This window comes from Fusarium venenatum (assembly GCF_020744135.1).
Source record: "Fusarium venenatum strain MPI-CAGE-CH-0201 chromosome Unknown EDB82scaffold_3, whole genome shotgun sequence".
Taxonomy (NCBI): Eukaryota; Fungi; Ascomycota; class Sordariomycetes; order Hypocreales; family Nectriaceae; genus Fusarium; species Fusarium venenatum.
The window spans coordinates 2,151,530-2,174,487 of NW_027072131.1; the positions used below are offsets into that span (position 1 = coordinate 2,151,530).

General features: G+C 48.1%; 6 protein-coding genes across 6 annotated transcripts; 3 read left to right on the forward strand and 3 right to left on the reverse strand.

The window, feature by feature from the left end:
• Nucleotides 1–218: 218 nt before the first annotated feature.
• Nucleotides 219–2,541, forward strand: EDB82DRAFT_504665 (Alpha/Beta hydrolase protein). The gene is made up of 3 exons (XM_025726930.2): nucleotides 219–535; nucleotides 796–1,484; nucleotides 1,583–2,541. Exons 1-3 carry the CDS (start codon nucleotides 533–535, stop codon nucleotides 2,400–2,402), a joined length of 1,512 nt encoding a protein of 503 aa, XP_025581448.2. The 5' UTR covers nucleotides 219–532; the 3' UTR covers nucleotides 2,403–2,541.
• Nucleotides 2,542–2,763: 222 nt separating this feature from the next.
• Nucleotides 2,764–4,871, reverse strand: EDB82DRAFT_222439 (uncharacterized protein). Its single transcript, XM_025726931.2, has 2 exons — nucleotides 4,146–4,871; nucleotides 2,764–4,094 (listed from the first exon to the last, which is right to left on the reverse strand). The coding sequence occupies exons 1-2, from the start codon at nucleotides 4,595–4,597 to the stop codon at nucleotides 3,020–3,022; spliced, it is 1,527 nt and encodes a 508-aa protein (XP_025581449.1). The 5' UTR covers nucleotides 4,598–4,871; the 3' UTR covers nucleotides 2,764–3,019.
• Nucleotides 4,872–5,280: 409 nt separating this feature from the next.
• On the reverse strand, nucleotides 5,281–6,838 carry EDB82DRAFT_222483 (chaperonin 10-like protein). The gene is made up of 5 exons (XM_025726932.2): nucleotides 6,493–6,838; nucleotides 6,309–6,436; nucleotides 6,091–6,250; nucleotides 5,567–6,035; nucleotides 5,281–5,517 (listed from the first exon to the last, which is right to left on the reverse strand). Exons 1-5 carry the CDS (start codon nucleotides 6,717–6,719, stop codon nucleotides 5,311–5,313), a joined length of 1,191 nt encoding a protein of 396 aa, XP_025581450.1. The 5' UTR covers nucleotides 6,720–6,838; the 3' UTR covers nucleotides 5,281–5,310.
• Nucleotides 6,839–9,846: 3,008 nt separating this feature from the next.
• On the forward strand, nucleotides 9,847–15,142 carry EDB82DRAFT_463644 (uncharacterized protein). Its single transcript, XM_025726934.2, has 2 exons — nucleotides 9,847–12,641; nucleotides 12,689–15,142. Exons 1-2 carry the CDS (start codon nucleotides 10,025–10,027, stop codon nucleotides 14,671–14,673), a joined length of 4,602 nt encoding a protein of 1,533 aa, XP_025581451.1. The 5' UTR covers nucleotides 9,847–10,024; the 3' UTR covers nucleotides 14,674–15,142.
• Nucleotides 15,143–15,695: 553 nt separating this feature from the next.
• On the forward strand, nucleotides 15,696–17,012 carry EDB82DRAFT_504676 (uncharacterized protein). The gene is made up of 5 exons (XM_025726935.2): nucleotides 15,696–16,128; nucleotides 16,180–16,313; nucleotides 16,366–16,522; nucleotides 16,584–16,659; nucleotides 16,728–17,012. Exons 1-5 carry the CDS (start codon nucleotides 16,069–16,071, stop codon nucleotides 16,901–16,903), a joined length of 603 nt encoding a protein of 200 aa, XP_025581452.1. The 5' UTR covers nucleotides 15,696–16,068; the 3' UTR covers nucleotides 16,904–17,012.
• Nucleotides 17,013–17,339: 327 nt separating this feature from the next.
• On the reverse strand, nucleotides 17,340–19,466 carry EDB82DRAFT_576765 (uncharacterized protein). Its single transcript, XM_025726936.2, has one exon. The coding sequence runs from the start codon at nucleotides 19,424–19,426 to the stop codon at nucleotides 17,564–17,566; it is 1,863 nt and encodes a 620-aa protein (XP_025581453.1). The 5' UTR covers nucleotides 19,427–19,466; the 3' UTR covers nucleotides 17,340–17,563.
• Nucleotides 19,467–22,958: the final 3,492 nt, after the last annotated feature.

The following is a 22,958-nucleotide window of genomic DNA, read 5'->3' on the forward strand; positions in this document are numbered from 1 at the left end:
ATGGATCTTTCCTGTGACAGTCTAATTACGACTCGGACAGATACAGTGGCTTTGTGACGTTATGATTTGTTCTTCGCAGGCATCGATCCTTCCCGAAGAGTCACGAACCGGAATTAAAGTCTGCGAATGGCAAGCAATCCCAGCTATCAGCCAATAAAGGGGCAGTTGAAAACCTACCGCGGCCTCTTTAGGCAGTCGTGACTTTTCTCGGGCAATGCAATGATAGCCATCTTTGGGATGAAGGACTACTATTTATATGCCAGTCACCCGCCTACTTTTGCCAGATTATGATGCATTCTTTCTCTCCCTTTCACTCTTTCTCTCACACACACAGCGACACTCTTTTCTTTCCTTCCATTCTTTCTCACTCTATTCCCTTTCATCCATGCCTAGAAAGGGGACATCCGTCGCATAGGACTATCAGGCCAAAGTACCCGAAAACGAAGGCCTCCGTTATCAGGGACAGTGATACCTGGGTCCATATCAGTTTGCCGAAAACATCACTACTGAATCGCTTCTCCAATGATACATCATGGTGTGTATAACAACCAACCAGCCCTCTTAATGAGTAACAGAAAGCTGGTCTCTACTCTAAGCTTCAGGGGACGAACATGAGTCTGAATGGCATAGACTAGCTTGCTAATGTTGTCTCTTATGCTTCGAGTGGCCAATGTTTCTGATACCCCGAGGCTAAGAGACGAAATTAGTAGGTCGGTTTATGCTCCTTAGACTATAGTTCTTAGACTACTTACTTTTATTCCCTAAGACTTAGGAGGCTAATTTATTTCTGAACAGGGGTCCAAAAACCGTGAGATAAGTCGTTACGAGGTTACAGCAGTCTATACACACCCGGAAGCCAAGGCCGACATCGTTCTTGTTCACGGACTCAACGGGGAGCCAGACATGACATGGACGAAGGATGGGACGTTCTGGCCGCTGGATCTGCTACCGACTGCACTCAGGGGCACACACGCAAACATTCTGGTCTACGGATATAACGCAGACGTCTACTCCAAAGGGTACGATCGAACAACCAGTAATCACTTTATAAACCAGCACGCTGAAGATCTCGTCACGAACCTCACGCTTCACCGAAGAAGTCAAGAGACATCCAAGAACCCTATCATATGGGTATGTCACTCACTAGGAGGCATTCTCGTAAAGAGAGCTCTACTCTACTCCCATGATGTGCGTGGAACTCACCTGGAAGACCTCGGGTCAATCTACGTATCAACCTTTGGACTAATATTCTTGGGCACCCCGTATGTAGGATCGGATACAGCAGCCTGGGGTGTAATGATTCAAGCTATGGCAAATGCGTTGATTCCGAAGAGGTTCTTCGACTCAGAGCCGGTGCTCTTGAAGACGCTCAGGAAAGACAACGAGACTCTCGTCAATATCAGCAGTCATTTCTTGGATATCTACCAGCGTTTTGAGATTCACATGGTTCGCGAGAATCAGAAAACGGATATAAAAGGCAAAAGGTTTATATCTCCCTCTCCCCTCCTTTCCCCTTCCCCTTCCCCTTCCCCTTTAACTATTACCTATTACCTTTATTTACAATTAACTCACCATTTGACAGGTTCTTCGTCGTGGATGCAAACTCAGCTGCACCTCCATTGCCAGGTGTCACCTACTACGGTATAGAAGCCAATCATGCTGATATGTGTAAGTACGATAGTGTACACTCACCGGGGTTCCGTAATATCGCCATTACGTTACGGGAGTGGATTGAGAAGGCACCTTTGTTAATCCAACGGCGATGGTGTATCGAGGAAGAGGAGGGTCGGAATCGGGCTATCGCAAGAGTGAACGAAATCATGAGGAGACAACCGAGTCAGCGCAGTTCACGAGTATCGCATGAAGAGAATGAACCCCAATTTGCGGGACGAACGTCACACTTCATTGAAGACATGCCAATACAAGAATACAGATGCAGCAGTCTTTCTCATATGATACAGCATGTTAGAAACATGAGTAAAGAGCGTACCGAAGAGAATCCTTTCCCAGGGGCCTCCTACGTCCCATCTATGGATATCGCCAATACAAACTGTCTCTACCAATATTGTGGACTAATTCATAGGTCAAGACACTCTGAAGCATCTCTAAACACGGGTCCCGGCTATTGGGCGCCAGATCTGCCCATTAACACAAACTCAGCTAGTTGCCTTTGCCCTTTACCTGGATATCCTCACCGATGTACTCTTATCACTGAGGGTACAGAAATGATAAGATCTAGATCCGAGGGGATCCAGTTTAACGGAAACGTCGGGTTTGGGCAATCGGAACATAGGAGCCCCCAGACTGTGCATCCCTCCGAAATCGAGTCACCGCCTCCCGAGAATCAAGATACCAGGCAGGAGGGGATGAAAAGTCAGCCTCCTGATTACAGCCAGTCTTGAATGCCGAAATGAGAACTCGTGTATTGGAGAAATGCAAGCTTGAGAAGAAACCCCAATCAGGGTACCAGAAAAATTGGCTGCTGAAAGTATAAGGGATGAAATCATTAGGTCAGAGTTCTTAGGCCGTTTATTTTTATATCCTAAAGCTTGGATGCCAACTTTTCTGGTACCCTCTTTTGTATCAATATTTATGGCGTTACACAAGAAGAAGGATTCAAAATTGCAGAATGTTTTGGTTTGCCAAAGACATTTAGAACAATAACAGCTGGTATTAAAGTCACGTCTGTTCGGGACAACGATCGACCGTAATGTGAACCTAGAATAGGGGTACCGTCAGTCCAAAATAGACCATGATTGAGTTCCTTGACATTGTTTTAGACGTGGTATCTTATAGTCTTGTAAGTTTAAGTCTGTTGGTGATTTGACATTGACCATCCAATATTGTGCTGGTTTCCTCAAGAATTAGACGTCTCACAAAATCGCCAGTCGTGATCAATAGAAGTTGTGATGTCGGGTATTCGTCTGATTCATCAACCTATAGTCGCCGCAATTCTACTCCTACTGCCACATAATTCGTTGTTCAACTCGCTCTTTAGCGAATCTTCATACCCTTGTATCTACAAAGTAGCAGTCCTAGCGACACCGTTCTCGACAATCAGCATTGGGGGCAATTCCGCAGGACTTTGACCATTTCTGTAACTCCATAGACGACTCACGTCCTTCACTCTGATCCCATGGTTCTCTGTCGCTTTCTTGAGTTTCTCGGAGACTCCATGGATTTCGATCGGAGTTGAGGCGTCGCCAGTCCCGAATCCCTGTGTTCCAGCCCATGATATCTCAAATGCCTCCCTGGCGTTGGCTGAAGCGCTGCCTTCCTCACCAACTTTAAATTCCTCTTCCATGAACTCGTTGTCTTCATCGGCGCCAGTATACTCCCCAGTTTCGGTGTTTTGCTTGAGTGGAAACATGGCGTTTAAATAGTGCTGGTTCATCTGATGTCCTCCGTGACGACCATCCGCTCGCGCAAATAATCTTCCCTGGAAGCGTGGGAGCTCTCTCGATTCCATTCTGTTTGTGGCGAAGTGGAGGATGCCCCAAATGGCAACGAAATCTGTGCCGTTTGCATAGTGCTCAACATGCTTAATACACCTGTCCTTTGCTGCAGAGATTGATCGCGTCGACACACTAGAAGATTCCTTCTTGACAGGGTTGCGGATTTTGGTGTTCGAGTCGAACTTTGTTTCCACAGGGCTGCTAGAGGGAGAATCGAAGCTGGATTCAGTCAAGAATGTACTCATGGCAGAAAGGGGGTTGAGGCGAGATAGAGTCTGTGAAGATCTGTGACGGTGAGGGTTGTTGAAGTGATTGGCCGCATTGCCAAAAGTGTAGACCTCTAGTTTGGACATGAGATCCTGTGGCAATTCTTGGAGTAGCCAGTCGAGAACAAGTCCGCCCTCGATTCCTCCTTGGGAGTGTAGGATGAAGACCACTTTGGATTTACTCTCGTCGTATAGGATGTCTTTGAGTAGTCTGAAGCAAGTCCTGACATCTCCAGTTGCGTAGCCAAAGTTCCTCTGGATGAGACATTCCACGACATCGAATATTATTCCAGATGTTCGGTTGTGAATACCGAGGACAGGTCGTCCAAAAGTCAATGCCAACCGGTTTAGATTCGATTGCATCCAATGTTCTCTGGGAAGTCATCAATAAAGGGGGTTCTTTTGAGGGTATCACGTTACGTACCCAACAGCAACGCCGTTCAAGAAAACCCACTGCTCATGAGCGTGCTCAGGCAGTTCCTTGGCATACTTCTCATCCGATTTGTAGGTTTCTTTCTTTCCGTTGAGGAACTTACAGAGCAGCCAGTTCAATACCATGAAGCCAGCAATACCCGCTGCAGCCATCCATACTGGCAATATGACAGCGAAGGGTAAAGCAAGAACGAAGACAAGTTGCAGGATGATGAGAATAACGTGCACGACGATGCAAAAAATGTTTTGGGACGAAGGGTACAGCTCATCAAATTCCTTGGACTTACAAGGATATACAGGCCATACCACCCAAGGAAGAGCCCATACGTAGATGAAGAAGTAGTAGATATCTTTGGCGACAAGTTTGAAGGGAGGGTCTGTGTGGGAGTAATCGATCACAGACTCCTCGCCTATCTGAGAGCGATAGTATTGAGTTGCACCCATGGTAACGGCGAGAAGGGTCGGTGGGTATTCAATGTGTTGTCATTTGTGAGAGGAGTTGGGACGTGAGAGAATATGTAGGTTGGTTGGACTCGAGGAGTCGGTTGAAACAACTGACGTTTATTGTCGCGTGATGGAAAGAGCAAACGGTAAATATATAGCATCCATGGGACAAGGCTGCTGCCTTTTGTCGACTCAGATCTTACTCTTTATAGAGTGCTCAGTCCTTTTCATCCATATCAGCACCCATAGAATCGACGGACGCATGCTATGCCAGGTCAGATGCCCCTCTGGAGGTGAAGAATGCGACGTCATCACACCAACTTCCGACTGGGATCATTGAGGCTTAGTGGGCTGGGCATAGCATCCATAAAGATGGAGATGGAAGCCAAGACGGAAGGATAAGCGAAATCTCTTGGGTTTAGCAGGTAAACTTTTTGGTGTTTTCCACTCGAATCGATGAGATGGTAGAATTCAAAGCAGGTAAGTATTTAGCCTCGAGATATTCCCGAGTAACTTTCTGAGGGCGTCCATATCTAAGTGAAACTGTTTTAGCGCCTCAACCGCTGAAGTTACTGCTACAGAGATCGATCTCCACTAACGATCCCCTGTATCATGGGACGGGAGTAACCGTCGAGTTTCCGCAGGGTAGGGCGGTCACACGACAGATATGGAATGGATGTCACATCAAAAATTTATTCAAGGTCTCTTCTCTCCTAGAAGAATGTAGTCTCTATATCATCAACAATCTGTACCTTGATGCAGCCATTCTTAGGGTCTGACGATAAAGTCAAGCCTTCAAGTGCTTCCTCTAATGGAAATATATGCGTTACCAGCTTCTTCACATTGACAAAACCTCCTTCAATGCACGCTATACCCGCAGGCCATGTGTCTTTGTATCGGTTGATGAATCGAAGTTGAATCTGAGGTCTCTAGTTAGTACCGCACAGCTCCATGAAATCGAGCACATACCTCAGCAAGTGACAAGTGCATGAAAGGTAGGTTGTTCATAATGGATCTGCCCACACCGACAACCATGAGAACACCACCGCGACGCACCATGAAAGCAGCCGAACAGACACTGCTCTCAATACCCGTGCATTCAAAAACAACTCTAGGCTGAACATACTCCGTCTCGCCAAATAACTTCCTCACATTTTGACCATTTTCCTCGTTAGTCTTAGTAGTGTCGACTTGGTAGGTTTTCACTGTAGGAACCAGCTCTTTAGCAAACGCCAATCGCTTGGGCTCCACGTCAGTGATGACAAGTGGATGAGCACCGGAGGCTCGTGCAGAAGCAAGAGCGAGAAGACCGATGGGACCGGCACCGCAGATAACGACGGGTGTTCCGAGGGTAATGGGGGCTGAGTTGATGCCGTGTAGGACAACGCTCAAAGGCTCTAGAAGAGCGCCTTCGGCAAAGGATACGCTGTCAGGAAGCCTACATACGTCAGTCTCTTTGTGTTGCAGAATGCCAAAAAGGAACATGTTTGTACCTGTGAAGCCACTTGGCAGGGTGGACTTTGTATCGCTGTAGAGTTCCGGCATAAGGGTAGACACCTGAGAACTGGACGTCTTCGCAGAGGTTATATCGACCATCCTTGCAGAGGAAGCAATGTCCACAAGGGACGCCTGGCTCGACAGCCACTCGATCGCCTAGAAATTCGAATGAGTATTTATGACTTCCACGGTCTTCTATGGGTGTCATACTTACCAGGCTTAAAGTCGTCAACACCCTCACCAACCCGAATCACCACACCAGCCGCCTCATGCCCAATAATACAATCGCCCTCGAAAACGAGAGATCCAATACACCCTGTCTTCCAGAAATGGACATCTGAACTGCCATAAGTGTCAGCTTCCGTAACAACTGCACACTTACTCAATAGCCTGCTTACCCGCAGATACCAGTAGCCTTGATGTGAAGAAGAACCTCGCCGGCCCGAGGTGCATATACTGGTGCATCAACTCTTTTCAAATTGTGGTCAGCTGTTACCTGCAGAGAGGGGTTCGGTAGAGGGGCCTGGATGGTTTGAGCATGATCAAGAGAAGTGCTAGTTTTGCGTTCATGGTTTGTGTGATTTGTGCTGTTTGTTAGCGGTTGAGAGGCAGCAAGGGAACACATTGTGGGATGTGTCACTGTCAAGTGAGGTACAAGGATATGATACAATATGGGAAATGGACGAGTGAGTAGCTTTGAAAGACGAGAAAAGGAACAATTTGAGTCACAGTCACCCTCATCGAATTTGCTGCCCGCTCATCAGCTGCTATGGAGGGCATGGAGCAACGCTTAATATTGCTCGTTTAAGAGTGTTGATGCTCTCCTCATTTTGGTCCCCACACCACACTGGCACAAGTGATGCTTAGAGTTGCCCTTTTTGGATATCATGATCAATAAGTCGATTCGGACTTGGATTTAGCGGTAATGCGGGAATAAAGACTTGAATCTCTGGAGATTTCATTTGCGTCAGCTCTTTCGCTCGCTGAAGCTGATGTTTGTGCAGCAGTGTAAGGTTGGAAATGGAAACGACCCCACTGAAACCCCAGAACTCCCCCATATTCTGTTTTGTCCCGCTATAATCAACCTAGCTCAGATGCTTCGACTTTCCCCATCTGGTGCGTGCCTCCCTTCGCAAGTTCGAATGTTTATTTAACATGGGGTTTTGGCAACAACCTCAACATGATAAGAACGGGGACGCCTCGAGTAAAGGGCATAGACGAAAACACAAGTTGATGATTATCTCATATGTACCCTGTTTAAGAGAAGAGTATATAGATAAATGATATAAGTAGCCTCAAGTCAACGACGCATCGAACGGTGATCACACGCTTGACATTTCCTTAAAAGAATGCCGAAGACCCCTTGAGCATCTGCCATACACTAAGTTGTCCATGGGGGTTTCTGTGCTTGGGGCACTTTCTTTTGCTTTTTTATCGATATTACAGAGTAGCATATCTATGTATAGTTGGGTGATCTTCTCGAAAAAGCACATTCTTCTATCACGATCAGCATCGGCATTACAATCAAGACACGGCATTGGTAGGTTGACGAGAAATTCTAGTCCCAGCATCTCGGCACGGAGCATCATCTCCTGACACATCCTACCGAATAGAAGAAGAAAAAGACGTTGCTTTTTACTTGAAGCCTTCATGACTCTGTCAAATTAAATGTGGATAGTCCAATATTAATAGTCGAATATCTAGGTCTAGTGGCCAAGCTACTAAGCTCACCAGTCTTATCAGTGTTGACATCAATATGCACTTGATAAAGTCAATCGCAACGATAGGCTCCAGGGATAGGCTGTAGAAAAAAAAAGTTGCTTCTCTGAGTCTTACCCACCTTGAATGTCTCATGTACCTTGCAGCTGCAACGAACCAACAGTGAAACATGCCCACTCCGTGAGAACCAGAATGCAGGTTTGTTGGCGCTAATTGCCTGTTCTTTCGAGATACATACTGAAGATGATTGCGGCATATGCATAGTACGCTTTGGTTTGGACTAGTTATGCGTTTCATTTTCTTGACAGATCAAAAACGTTATGGCTTGTTTCTTATTTTTGGAGGTGTCAAAGAAGGGTCTTTGCTTGAGAATGTCCGTGAGCCTCTGGGCTTAGCCTGTATCTTTGTTTGGCAACGCTTAGGGCAGCCATGTGTTATGGATGTAAGCGTACAAGTGTAGCCTCGATAGTTGACCGTTATCCCGGAGAAGAAAGCAGCCGCCGTGTGTATTGGCATTTGCATATGATCCATTGGATGCAACAACAGTATCGTCCGTCCACATGGTCTCGCAAGGGGTTAACCGTCAGCTGTGTTCCATCAACGCTGATCTGGAACATCGTTTTTGGAATCCCTGCCTTTCCCCCCTTTGCTTGTGATTTTAGGCAATCCTGCCGAAACGGAAGGGTGCCCGCGGCAGATGAAGATGCTCACGCGTATGTACTGTACTGCACCATTAGGATGTAGACAGGCGAAGCTAGGTAAGACAGGGACTAGGAAAAGGGGGCTTCCTTGTGGTTACAGGGTCCTGTGGTTCCTCTGTTCGCCGCAATGCCCAGCCCATTGGGACATATCCATATCCATCCCCGAAAGCTCCAGAAAAGAAAGAAAAAGGTTCGAGAAGCTGAGAAGCGAGATCGTGGCTGGTTGGCCGGCTCCCTGGATATTATCTCTTGTTTGAGATGGTGCCTTTGTATCCGTGTTGTAGCTGTGAGCTACAAATACATATCAGAGTTCATCCACTGACTCGGTAACGGACAGGGCTGGACCTTTTGACTTTATTTTTTCTTTGCTTCTGTCTTGATGATTAACATTAGTCTAGCTTGAAACCCAACAAGGTCTGGTTGGATGGATTTGCACTCTTTCAAGTTTAGGCTGGGCGGGTTTTGGCGCACATCATTATATTAGTGCTTGGATGGTCTCGGGTTGGCGTTTTCTATTTTGTAGGGTTTGCAAGGATGGAAGTGAACAGAGCATGCATTTTTTTGTTGTGTTGCAGTTTGCTAGAAACGTTCTCAAGTAGGTCGGTTTTGGGAGATTCAACTTCAGGTGGTTGTGGTGATGATATCCACTCCATGACTTGTCTGTCAGGTACCCGGTGAGGAAGAGGCGGGCACTAAAAGGTGGTAGGTACAGTACCTCGGTATACTGGATCGTGAACTGGAGCACAGGTACAACGCAAGCATACGGCTTTATCATCTATCAAAAAGACTGAGGTATAGTCTTGTTTCTTAAAACTGTCAGTGTAACCCTGGACGGATACGTTCATGTGCATATCTTTCACTTCGACGTTTCAGCAACATTCTTTCAGGCTTACTCTTGCTTGTGGTGTTCCTGAGTGGTTCGTACTAGACTGCTAACGTTAGTACTCGTACTTTCTCTATTGAGAGTCGTTAATTAACCCCAGCGTCTTGGGTTCTCCCCCTGCATCAAGTATCCCTGTTTATCACTCCTTAACGCTGGTCCACCATTGGGATTGATAACTCCAAAGGACAATTTGTAGCGAATAGGACTCCAGATTGATGGACCAAGCGTGATGGAATGAAGGTTCTTGGTGGTCAGAACTCAGGTACATTGACAGCCCAACTGCTAAGTTAGACTGAAATTCCCCAAGGCGCCGTCGAGAAACGAATTTCTTAGCATCAGCCAACTTTGTCACGTCACAATTCCTCGACCTACAGCACCAACCTAGTCAAAACCTTCCAACCCAACCGCCGACTGGTCCAATCCTTTGCGCGTGGCTTTTTTTTTTCGACCCATGCGGAAACCCGGCTTCCTTCTACTAACTCCAGCTAGCCTTGATTTGGTGAGAGTTGGTGCATTACGGTACGGTAGAGTGCCGTGCGCGTGGTAGGCCAAGAGAGAGGGTGTGTGAGAGACAGAGAGACAGCTGAACAAAAGCCTATTCTTTGACTCGACCCCCATCTTGTCACGATGCTCTCACCCTCATTCCCCTCCGCGTCTCCTTCTTCCAACGACAATGCTCGTCGTAAGACTCGACGGCGGCCCCATACCGAGTTGAACATTAACACAAACACATCTTCCCTTGCTTCCCCGTCGCCTAGGGAAAGGGATTCCATTCCTCTACCACGCACGCCTCCGCCTCAAGACTCAGAATACCGTAGATCCAAGTCAAAGTCAAGACATCAGAATACCAACAACCGGGAGCCTTCCAGGCCACCCGTCTCCAACCTCTACGCGCATGAGTCGTTTCTAGAGAACGCTACTCCTGTCGAGGACGACATGGACCGCCGCCTACCTTCCTCAAACAACCGCGATTCCCACGACCTATCGCTATCTCCACGAAACGTCACCCGAGACTCCCTTGTAGCTAATATGCTCCTGTCCCTTGACCAATTTTCTATGGCACAGTTGAGCGACAAGTACGGCCCGTCATCATCCACACCCGGATCACGTTCACATACCTTCGACGAGACCTCGTCCCAGTCTATCGCAGCCGAGCAAACCAGAAGCTGGGTGGCTTCCAATTCTGTCGCAGCCCCATCCCGACCCAACGGGCACCAATACTCTTACAGCTCAGACCTTGAGGGCGCAGACGATTCCAGTCGCATATCTAGTCGCGGCAGACGAAGCAACAGCAGCTCCAATTTCCAGTCCAGCTTCCCACGTCTAAATAGTGTTCGAGAAGGCCACAGAGCAGGCTCATCGAGAGCCATGCATTCAAGAGGGGGCAAACCTGGCAGCAGAAACAGCAGTATAGCTAGTGTCGACGCTGGCTATGCCCAGGTATTAGGGAGTCAACGTTACGGACGTGGGTTTGTGCGATCTGCGAGCTTTGACTACGGACCGCAACAGCAATCCTCCACAGCGCCAGCCCCAGTCGTCGAACCATCGTCGTTCCGAGTCGATTTCCCGAATAGTTACATCGACGACGAGTACGATGCGGCCCCAACCCCCAACGTCCCGGGTGGCCCACGGCGGCAACCGTCGATCCCCACGATGTCCAAAACCGCATCGATACCACCGCCGATACCACCCACACCTCTCGAGCCTCCTACCCTTGATCACAAACGAAGCAGTCGCTCTCTAAAGAGCTCATCCGGCCGCAAAGCTGCTGCTTCGCGGGAACCTGCACCCGCCATGCCAGCAATGGACCTTGATTCGGCGCCTGCACCCAATGTCGGCTATGGTAAATCAAAGGAGGCCGTGCACAGCGGCCCAACGCCTACATCACATGCAGCTGCACCCGTCAAGGAGCGTCCGGGTTTTTTCAGGAGGGTCTTTGGCTCCTCACGTAACAACTCACACAACACCAACGAATCAGCAACTCCCCCAGCACCCCAACTAAACTCTGCTGCAGACACAAAGGTGGCTGGTAATGCCTCGGCGCCGCCATCCAGAGATACGTCTTCATCACATTCTCATCATCCCGCCTTACAAAAGAAGCCTTCTTCCTTCTTCCGAAGACGTAAGAAGTCTGTCACAGAAGAAACTCCTCCCATCCCAGCAATGCCTACGGCTCCCATACCTACAGCTGTACCCAGCTTGACGCCCCAGGATCGAGATTCGAGCTTGCCTCAACACCCAAGTCCTGCCAGCAGTTTGCGCAAAGTTATGAACCCGTATATTCGAACTGGCCAGGGCGCCCCAGGGACTTCTGCTTCTCAAGGACCATCACCGCTCGCCGATATTTCCAATATGACGCCGGAGCGAAACGATAAGGCGATGGATCAAGAAGAGTACAAGAGAGAATTCTCCCCTGACTATTCGCCCAGTCCTAATGCAAGGATCAGGACAGTCAGGTCCGAGTCTAATGATCAACTTTCGAAGCGCAATCAGACAGACGGCACGCCTTCCCGTATCCCACCAGAGAGGCCCACCAAGACCATGGAGTCACGGAATAACTCTTTCCTTAATTTAGATGGACTTAGTGATAACGAAGATGAGAATGGAATGTTAGGGTTCGGCCTTGCCAACATGTCAACCACCAAAACTCAGCAGTCGGAAAACGCACCGGTCAGGAATATGTCTGGCAGGGGCCGTTCCAGAGATTCTTATCGACTAGAACAGTCTGATTCGGAGGACGAACTTGACCGCGCCAACCTGGCACTGCCTATTGAAGGAGCTCGAGCCTCTAGCCCGGGATCAGCCTCAACTGGGACAGATTATAAGTCTGCTCTCAGTGCTGCCCCCAGTGTGAGAATTGAAAGCTCGGCAGATCCTAGCCCCAAGGTTCTTGGTACCTTCGATTCAATCAAGAACAAAGGCATCGATGAGCCCGAGTTTGTCATTGGTGATCCGACTGAAGATGACCGCCAAAAAGCACAGAAGATCTACGATGGCAACGAGGATTTCATCCAAAAAGGAAAAGCTGCTTCGTTTATGGGTGAAGAGGGCCCGATTCGACAACGCACACTGCAAGCCTATATGGAGTTGTATGACTTTACCAACCAGAGCATTGTGCAGGCCTTACGACAAGTTTGTGGACGATTGGTTTTCCGAGCAGAGACCCAGCAAGTTGATCGTATCTTGGTAGCCTTTTCCAAGCGATGGTGTGACTGCAACCCCAACCATGGGTTCAAGGCAACGGGTAAGTGCTGGCCTGTCTTTCCCATCTGCTAAGCTAATTCATTATAGATGTCATCCATACGATTTGCTACTCGATTATGTTGCTCAACACTGATCTTCATATGGCCGATATTGAGCACAAGATGACCCGCAGCCAATTCATCAAGAACACGATGGGGACCATCTTGCAGGCCGTCGATGAAGCAGCACCTGATGCTTTCCGGCGCGCAAGTATCCTTCCAGACAAAAATGGCTTTCCAAACGGCGAGAATCAGCAGCAACCCTCCGAGCAGGACAAGAGATCTTTCAGAAACTCCTTCAGGCCACCAGCCCGTGCCGACTCTGGCACTCTGCCTGGGGAGGGTATTGAAGACTGTGGCCCGTTGGTCAAGTCACGCTTCAGCGGAACCAGAAAGGCTTGGGAGGAACAGATAGAGACTGTTCTCAAGGGCATCTATAACTCTATCAGAGACGAGCGGTTGCCATTGTTCGGTGCTGAATCTGAAAAGAACGCCAGCTTGCAGCCTTCCAATAGCGGTGGTCTCTCTGTGATGGGTATGCTCAAGAGGACTCCGAGTGTCCTTAGCAAGGCTCCCTCGGAAAGCCAATTGTCTGTTCGTGGCCGTATCAATGACAATGGTCGAGCCAACTCGGCCAGATGGACATCCAAGAGTCGATCCCGTGCCGGCATGAGTCGTACCGGCTTTTCGTCTAGCCGTACGAGTTTCGATGATGGAAACTCATTGTGGAGTCCCACGGCCTCCTCAGCTACTTGGAGCCGTCACTCTTTGGGCAGAACCCAAACATCTGTGTCTCAGGATTCCTTTGGTTCTGCCCTTCGTGGCGACTACCAACAATCAATTGGCTTTGCTAACGCATTGAGTCAAGCCATTATCCGGGATGAGGAAGTTTACGGAGACGGTGCCCCATCCATCATGAGCTCAGACATTCCGGCAACACAGCTCCTCGAAGATGAATCGCTCGAACTCGCCGGACCTCCGTGGGTCAAGGAAGGAATGGTTACCCACAAGCATCATCTAGATGGCGTGGACAAGAAGGCCAAGGCCAGAAACTGGTCCGAGGTCTTCGCTGTTATCCAGAAGGGGCAGTTGAATCTGTTCTCTTTCCAGCCAAACAAATCTGTTCGTGCGAGAAACCGCGACAGAAACAACCGTGGCGGGCCTGTTCTTGTCGGCGGTGGAAACTGGCAAGATAACGCAACGAACCTGGGTTCCTACAACCTGCGACAGACTCTTGCATCCGCCCTTCCACCACCTGGTTACTCGAGGGCTCGGCCACATGTTTGGGCTTTAAGCCTGCCAAACGGCGCTGTTCACTTATTCCAAGTGGGCACGCCTGAGATTTGCAAGGAATTCGTTACTACCGCGAACTATTGGAGCGCGCGATTGAGCACCCATCCGTTGACTGGTGGTATAAGTAACATTGAATATGGATGGAGCGAGGCCATCGTTAACAACGCCTTGGTATCGATCATCAACGAGACGGCCCCAGGCAAGACCTCCCGTCCCGGAAGCAGCGCAGCACAACACCACCACCGAAAATCGAGTGCCAACAGTGGAAGCTTCCGAGGATCAAGCTTTGATCATGTTGCGGGTGCTTTTACCAACAATAGTGGACGTGGCAAACTGCCTGGCGATCGCATTCACATTGCAGAATGGGCGCCTCCAACCCAAAGCATGCGTCCTAGCAACCAGGCAGAGGCAGAGCAACTTCAGACTTTGGATGCATACGTCAAGGGAATTGAAGCGGAACTTCAAACACACAACCGGCTCCGCAGTCCCATGCTCTTGGCGTTCACCCCCAGAGGCAGCAACGCTGTCAAGGCAATGGCCAACTGGGAACGCAAGAGCGCATATCTACTCCGCGAAATCGTCAAGTTCACGACTTATGTCGACTGTCTCCAACAAGCCGAATCGAGGAAGCAAGAGATTTACCATGAGAGAGACCTGGCGCAACGAGCTGCGCGAGGTGAACTCAGCGATGGCGACATGGATGTCAGTGGAGACGAAGGAGATGTAACACTGAGACCCTAAGAGGTCCATGTACGAACAAGCATACATACGCATCAGCATTTTCTTTTTAACGTACGCTGCATATCTGTTATTGGCGTTGTTTTTTATTTCACCATTTTCCTTCACTCACGATTACCAACCCTTAATACCCGGACATTGCGGTTCATGAAAACTATTTATTTTTACGGTGTACAAAACGGTATGGCAAAGAATGGGAAGACGGGGAAGAAGACAAGGGCGTCTGATTAATGCCAAAGTTTTTGGATCTGTATACATTAATACTCTTCTTTGCAATGATACTGCAACGATATATGAATATATCACCGCATATGAGGATGGCATATTTTTCCAGTGTTTTTTTGCTGACTATTTGAAGATGGTGTGAAGTTTGAGTCGACTCGGGTAGACAGACACAATATCTTGAAGAATAGCATTTTCCACCAATGATTTAACAAACCAGCTACCTAATTCAGCATATCTCTATTCTCTGATACTTGATGCCACTACTTTAGCAGACTTCCTAATTGAGTGTTGAGATAACAGATCTACGGGCACTTTTAAGCCTAACTAGGTAGTTAGTCCAAGAGAAAGGTCATGAGACATCTTGCCCAGACCAGCGACCTCTATAGATAAGCCATATTTTGAGAGTACCTACAGCTATTACTTACTATGTTGGATCCTGCAAGATATCTTCTCTGAACTTCTGTTGTTTATTTTACTTGTTATGTGATCCATGCTCCTGCTAGAGAGCCTACCGTACCTACGACGACCACTAACCGTTGTCAAATCATAGGTTTAATCTTGATCTATTTCTACGACATAACATCTCCCCCACGAATACTCCGTACTCTTCCAACTCAACGCCAAGGGCCCATGTCTCACGTCTCGGACGCCAACTTCCCCAAAAGGCAGGTTTACAACAGCCCAACCCCACAGCTTTTCTCTCGATACAGAAATTCCACCTGTCGATCGCCGGCACTACCTTATCAGCGTGGGAGCGTCACAGCCTTTGACTGGACCCTGAGTCTCCAACCCGGCATTAGCACGTAGCGAATAGACGCGCGACATCTGCCGGTGCAGCGATACCATCAGCACTGGTTGATGCTCATGCGCTACTCGCCTATCACGATGCCTCGTGCCTGAGAGATCAGCGGTCTTGGGTTCCCAGAAGGGGAGATATGTCTTGTTGTGCGCCGGATGTTTGTCCAACAAGGAAGGAGGGTGAATGCGCAACCTCTTGTGCATTCTCCGACGATATACGGACTGCGAGCTGGGCTGAAGAAGTGCGTCTGGAGTTGATTGGTATAAAGAGACAAGTACAGCGTGTCTGTGATACTGCTCACTCTTTGCATACCACTCTTCTTAGGTATCCTCTTCCTTCGGTCACCTCCTCTCTGTTTGTCCAGACAATTCACGATGAAGTTCTCCCTCGCTGTCCTCCTTCCCGTCGCTGGTGTTCTGGCTGCGCCTACGCCTGTAGGTCATCTCCATCCTTGAACAACCGTCAAATTTCTAACATATCCCAAGCCTGGAATTCCTAGCGACTCTACTGCCCGATCGCTTTTGAGTGGTCTCACTGTCTCTGCTCCCACCAACACCGACACTTACAACAGAGATCTTTTCCCCCACTGGCAGACATATGAGGGCGCTTGCAACACTCGGTAACTACACCTACGACGGCAAGATAAAGAACAAAACTGACTCTATTCATAGGGAATTCGTCTTGAAAAGAGACGGAACAAATGTCGTGACCAACTCCGCATGTGCCTCCACTTCTGGCACATGGAAGTCGCCGTACGACGGAGCTACCTGGACACAGGCCAGTGACATCGACATCGACCATATGGTTCCCCTGAAGAACGCCTGGATTGTAAGCCCCAAATACACTCTTGCAGCATTCGTCTTTCTTATGGATACTAACATTTCTGTAGTCTGGTGCTGCTTCTTGGACCACTGCCAAGCGAACTCAGTTCGCCAACGACGTGACAAGGCCTCAGCTGTGGGCAGGTAAGTCACCCGAGTCACCCGAGTCACCGATTCACACAACAATAGAGTCCGTCTAACAACTGTTCCAGTAACCGACAGCGTCAACCAGTCCAAGAGCGACAAGTCCCCTGATTCATGGAAGCCTCCCCTGACCAGCTTCTACTGCACCTACGCCAAGAGTTGGGTCCAGGTCAAGAGCTACTGGCAGTTGACCATAACAACCGCTGAGAAGACTGCTCTCAGCTCTATGCTTGACTACTGCTAGGCTTTTCCATAGTAGAGATGATGGCCCGAAGGTTGGGGAGTTGGGCATGGGTGTAGTTTATATACTGATTAAGATACTCTATGATACTCTTACAAACATTGTACTGTCCACGTTACTTAGGATAGATTCTGGTCTTGTTTATATCGGGATAAGTGTTTATCATCTCAGTTCCCTCGGTCTTTCGGGGACGCATGGATAAGTAACTATATAGTGCATGTCTGTTCCGGTTTGTCAAACGCTCTGCCCAAGCCTAAGGGTATTAGAAAAATTGATTGCTGGAAGCATAAGAGACGAAATTAGCAGGTCACTTTATGCTCCTTAGTATAGTTCTTGGGCTACATATTTTTTTTTATACCCAAGACTCGAGCTGGATCATTCACAACCATTCACAGTCAAAGTAAAAAGGCACAGGAGGGTGTGCTCTAGAGCTTTTATTGCCTATCTGTCATTCTCATACACTTGTTACATGTCTCATACATCATTAAATAGGGCGTATCTTCATCTGTGATGGTGTTCGCATTGTGCCCTAATGTAGCCGGTCTTGTCGCGGCTTCCTGCTTGTTCTTGACCCCGTTCTCGACGAAAAAAGAAAACCAAAAAAAGGACCGGGAGAATCGATAGGTCTTTGCAGGTCTTGATGCCCTGCCTTGTATTGGAGGATTAGTTGATCTGAGCTCGCTGGATCCTGGCTGCCATGTGTACAGACGCAGTTGCCTCGGCCTCTTCTTGTGAGACGCCGTCTTGGACCAAAGCTGTCACAAATGCAGCGCGGGAAATGCTGACATCAGCTTGGAACCGAGTCTCCTCTGATGGGCTTCTCTGAATAAAAGCCCTATTGAAGGGTGGTGCAAGGGCATAAGGGTGGCCATGGGGAAGGTACGGCGCATGGGGCTCATCATCAATAAAGTTGGCTGTTGCTACAGTTGGTGCATAGGCTCCGGCAACCTCCGCAGCATGGAACCGACCGCCAAGTTCGCTGACGAGAACCTTGAACCGCCTGCGGCCAGTTGAGTTGTCGGCCATCCACTGGATGGAGTGGATGTATGGTCGGTTGTAAGGGGTTGGGAAGGTATTAACATCGAGGTTAATATCAGCGCCATACTCAGTAACCATCCTGGAAAACAAGTTCTCTAGGGGTTTGCTACCACTAGCAACGTGGTAGTTGATGATGGCTTTAGTGATGTACCGGAGTACCGTGTTTCCATTACAGTCGGGACGATTCATCGAGTAGACAACAGGGCCGAAGCCCCAGGCATTAGTGAACCGTCTCTCTGCCGACGCAATGTCTTCAATATTCTTTTTGATGACACGGTTTTGTCCGTTCCAGTCAATGATTACGTTTCTTGCCACCATCAAGAGCGGAGTTTTGTAGGGAGCCTTCGTCTGTGGCATCATTGGGTTCAATCTCCTACCGAGAAGGTACTGAAGGACTTGTGTAGTTCCAGCCTGACTTCGAGGGTTACGGCCAGGGTTTACTTTCAAGGATTCGATAAATGCGAGATGGAGTGGGTTATAGCCCCTGTTATCGACGAAATGGGGTACTCTGTCGTTCACTCCGGGCCAGGCGTCGAGAAGGAACGTTTTGTTTTGTGCCTGGACAGCGAGGTGATAGATAGAGTACTGGTGCTCTGTTGCAGGGAAGTCCTTCAACTCAGGATATTGCTTGAGTGCCTTGTTTACCAGTCTCGACATATCCTGGGAGGGGGCGCGAAGTAGGAAAAGGTGTACGAGTGTCATAGTGTACTCAACGACTCTGGATCCAGGAAGCGGGCCATTTGGGTACATGAATTTCCCAACGAACGGGAAAGATTCCGGCCAGTACTTAGTCAAAAGCTTGCAGGTATAGGTCTCCTTTTTAACCAGACACGCAAGATTGGGTGCCCAATTCATATTGCCGAACATACTTCGAAAGGCCGGAAAGGAAGAAGCGAGGGTATCTCGCTCTTCGGTTGTCAAAAGGGCCCGGATGTTTTTGCAATAGCGCCACTGGGCACCAAGTTGGTGCAGTTTGATAATGGTGTCATACATGTTGTTAAAAGCAGCAATGTGAAGCAAGGTATAAGTACCTGTTTCTCGCACCTGCACCTGCGCGCCCTGAGGGTTCTGGGGGTTCTGGGGGTTCTGGGGATGGTCCCGATCAACCTCCAAGTCAAGCACGGAATCGACGCACGATTTGAGAAGTTCTCCGGGGTACTTGTTCATGATACTGATGGCCATATGATCATCGAGAAAAATAGCGTACTTGAGGCCTCTCAGCTGTTCATCCTCGACGTCCAGGGCATAGAGTAAGGTCTCGATGCTTGCCGCGAGATAGCGGCATGTAGCAGCCAGGTTAGCCAGGCTTCTTTTGTTGAGATACTTGGGGCTCTCTGCAGTTCTCTCGCCAAGTGCCTCAATAATCATATTGGAGAGTTCGGGAATGAAAAGTGGGTTGGTTTGAGAGGCTGAATCTTCAAAGGTTTCTCTCAAAACCAGGGATGAGCTGAAACGATCGTTGTCGGGGTCAGAGTCGGAGCTCGACATAATGAACTCTTTCTGTGTGTGATTTAGGGATAGATCTTGGTAGAAGGGAGTGATCAAGGGGAATTGCGATGGGTATGGGTATGGGTATGGGTATGGGTAGGTAGGGATGGATGAAGTTCTGTGATGTTGATAATCCACCCGCAAAAGGATGAAGAGATAGAAAGGATGAAAGATGATAAATCGAAGAAGAAGACGAAATAGATGTGAGTGACTTTTTTCAAAGCACGTAGGGCTAGGTGCCTCAAAGTCTTGTTGTTCTGTTGGTGAGGGAGAGAAGAAAAAGGAGTGGAAGAGGCCGAGCGGGAGATTTTTCTTCAGCACCACCAGTCGAAATCAGGTTACCACGGTACCGCACAGAACCGCATCACCAAGTCTAGAAGATTCCTCGTGACCTCATAACACTAGCATTAACCAGAATGACGAGTTCCGAGTGCCTACTGCCTGGCAGTCCTTATGCAACCTGGTTCTGTTAAACACTGACACCGGCACTGGCAAATATACTACCTCAAGGGCGAAAGACTGAGGAGTATCGGCTCCTAATGGTGTAGTCGAAGTATTAAATACGTATCGCGATTCAATTTGTATAACTGTAGTCCAGTTCCTAATTATGCAGCACAAGTGTATTTCATTCACAGTATTTACCACACCAAAGTCGATCCCCTGATACAATACTGCAATATTTATTGTCTAGAAGTATACCGAAGTTTATTTGTTCTTCATCCTTGTCACAATATCTATGCCTCCATCATCTGTTGCAATACATAGTGGCAGTGGCATGGCCTGTATCCAGGCGTTTGATATCCCACCACTCGAGAGTGGAGAGCTCGACTGGCAAACATGACACAAAACCAGTATAGAACTTCTCAGTCTAGAAGAAGTTGATGATATTTAACAAAGACACGACACGTGTTTTGCTACAAAATCATCGAAATACGATTTCTAGCTCAGGGGCTCGAGGCCCTTTGACACTCGAGCAGTAGTTCGCAACTGCGTACATTATGACACCTTTGGGAGCATAATTATACTCTAGAGTGACTTGAGATGTTATTCGGCAGTTTATTTTGTTTTCAAAAAGCTCAAAATCATGCGATCGATTGTATCGTAGGCTCAATGTGTTTCCACCAAAGGAAGCACGCATTCAATTCCTAAAGACTATGTTACTTCCTGTATTTGACATAGTAATCTAAAGAATCAGGCTATTGAATGATTCATATGTTAACGGCATCGGAATAGTTCATAAGGAATCGCTCGACTCTGTCGTTGATTTGATTCCGCACGCGACTTGATCTGTGATACCAAAAGAAGCCCCTGAATCGCCCCCAAGGCACTTGCACATCTACAGAAAGACTCGAATAAATCTAGGTATACAGTAGTACTAAAAGTCTCCTGAATGACTGGTCCGTGGCGTAGAAAAATCGTAGGCAAGGTCCGGTCTTGTGCTTGCCAGAGGGATCAACGGTGTCGGGCAAGGCTCTACGGGCCGCTGAATCAGACGCACCGTTTTAACGTGTATTTCCACGATATCCGATTCATGTATCGACTTTACTCGAAGTGTTGAGATTCCAGCATACGGGGGTTTTGTGATGAGCTGGGGAAAGGAGAAAAGGCTGCGGGCATCGCCAGTTAGTCGGCGACTGTAGGAGAGACCTCGCGGGGAGTAAGATCGAAAGGTAAGATATCGCATGATTCACATACTTCTTGGAATCCCGGGGCTTTTCTGTTCGTCGATTTCCTGTCTAATGAGACCTGTTTGTGTACCGCGATACACACCTGCCGTGTCGTCAAGGAGGGCATTTCCTATAAAGACCTATAGAAGAGACCAAAGTTATTAGTATACTGTCGATTCAATGTAATGAGATACAAAATGAATCAAAGAGATTGACGAGTATTGATGTTAAAAGAGATGGGAGTGCCCACTCCGCTTTCTACGAAACAAAGGGGAGCAATCCGGTGATAAATACCTGAACAAGCCCAAGTATGTTCACTACCATAGAGAGGTAGATCGGTAGAATATTTGATATTGTTCTAATATTGAACAAAGGCTTCTCAGCTGGTTGTATGGTGGGCGGGAGAACAATCCAGTACCTGCAGTTTAGTATGGGGCTGTTCATACAGGTGGCAGTGGAGGCTATGTTCCTACCGCACCAGACCAGCCAGTATAGCAAAGTACCTTGGTGCCTACATCCTGGGCCCCAAAGTTCCAACTTCACTCTTTGCGTCCTCCAAGTCTCGCTGGAGCTCTTGTTTCTACATCACAAGGTCGATAACCGATTGTCCTCTATCGAACTTATGACAAGATGTCGGTTGGCCGTGATCTCTCTACTACCGCCCTCGCCTATCGCTCTCATAGCCGCCCTTTCGACATTTTGACCCGACCAGACTGTAGAAATAGTCTAGTACATCCCAAATACTTTTTTCTTGGTTTTAGGTACAGAAAAATCGAAAGTCCCTGGTGTTATCTTTTTGGCGGCGAAGAGTCGTTTCCCTGTCGAACGATACAATCGGCAGCTGACCATAGCAGTCCTTCTGGATGCCTACTCGCTCCTTTATTTTCCAGATGCCTGGTTATGTACGTCTTGATCTGGCGTTAAGGTTGCTTTGAATGTATATTCTCCCACTCTTTCCGACACTCTGGCTGAACACGCTCCTTAACAAGAAGATCGCCAGCGGGAGTTGAGCCAGATCGGGCCAGGAACTCCTGATGTTGAGATGAATTCGTCTCTCCATCAGATCAGGAGGCCAGCGCTTCGCCTAGAAGAATACAGAAATAATCACAAAAGAGCCGTCGTTAAACCTTGTTGCTTTAGCTAACACGTCTGACCTACAGCCTATCGCAGTTAAAAAGGAGCCGAAAGCTATCAGGGTAAATGTCAGCTTGTCGCCTCATCAAACAGTCATTCGCTAACAAAGGCCCCGATAATCGAACGGTCTTGACGATCTATTCCTTGCGAGTTCCAAAAGACACATGATCTAGGTCGTCCTTTGCCAGCCTCAGAGGCTGCCCTTGGATATTGGAAAGGTTGGCCGCCGGAAGTGTCAGACACGAAATTATTAAGTCAGTTTATGTTACTTCGACCAGGCTTCTAGGCTTTTTTCTATTCTACTTGGAGTTTCGGTGCTAACCTTTCTGTTGCCTACTAAGTGCGAACAGTGCCAGGTTGTGATACATCGGGAGATGCGAAACCATAAGGTCTTACCCCTGTGTGGCATTCTTTTCTATGTAAGACTAGGGATATGCAGTCGTGGTGCTTCTTGAGTCTTGAAAGGGATATACGCGTTCAACAAGGGTACCAGACATCTCAAGGACGGTTGGCAGTTCCTCTGAGTGCTTTCTTTCGTTCGATCGTGATCTTAAAATGCTATCTCGACGACACCGTTCTCAGGTAAGAGGGTCTGAACAAACTAACAGCAACGTAGTTAATTCAAATTCCAAGCGAATCGGGGGAACGGCAACCACGGAATGATGTTGATACGAAAACGCTCAAGGTCTCTTGGTCGACCACGGAGCGTTATTAACTATATCTCAACATTA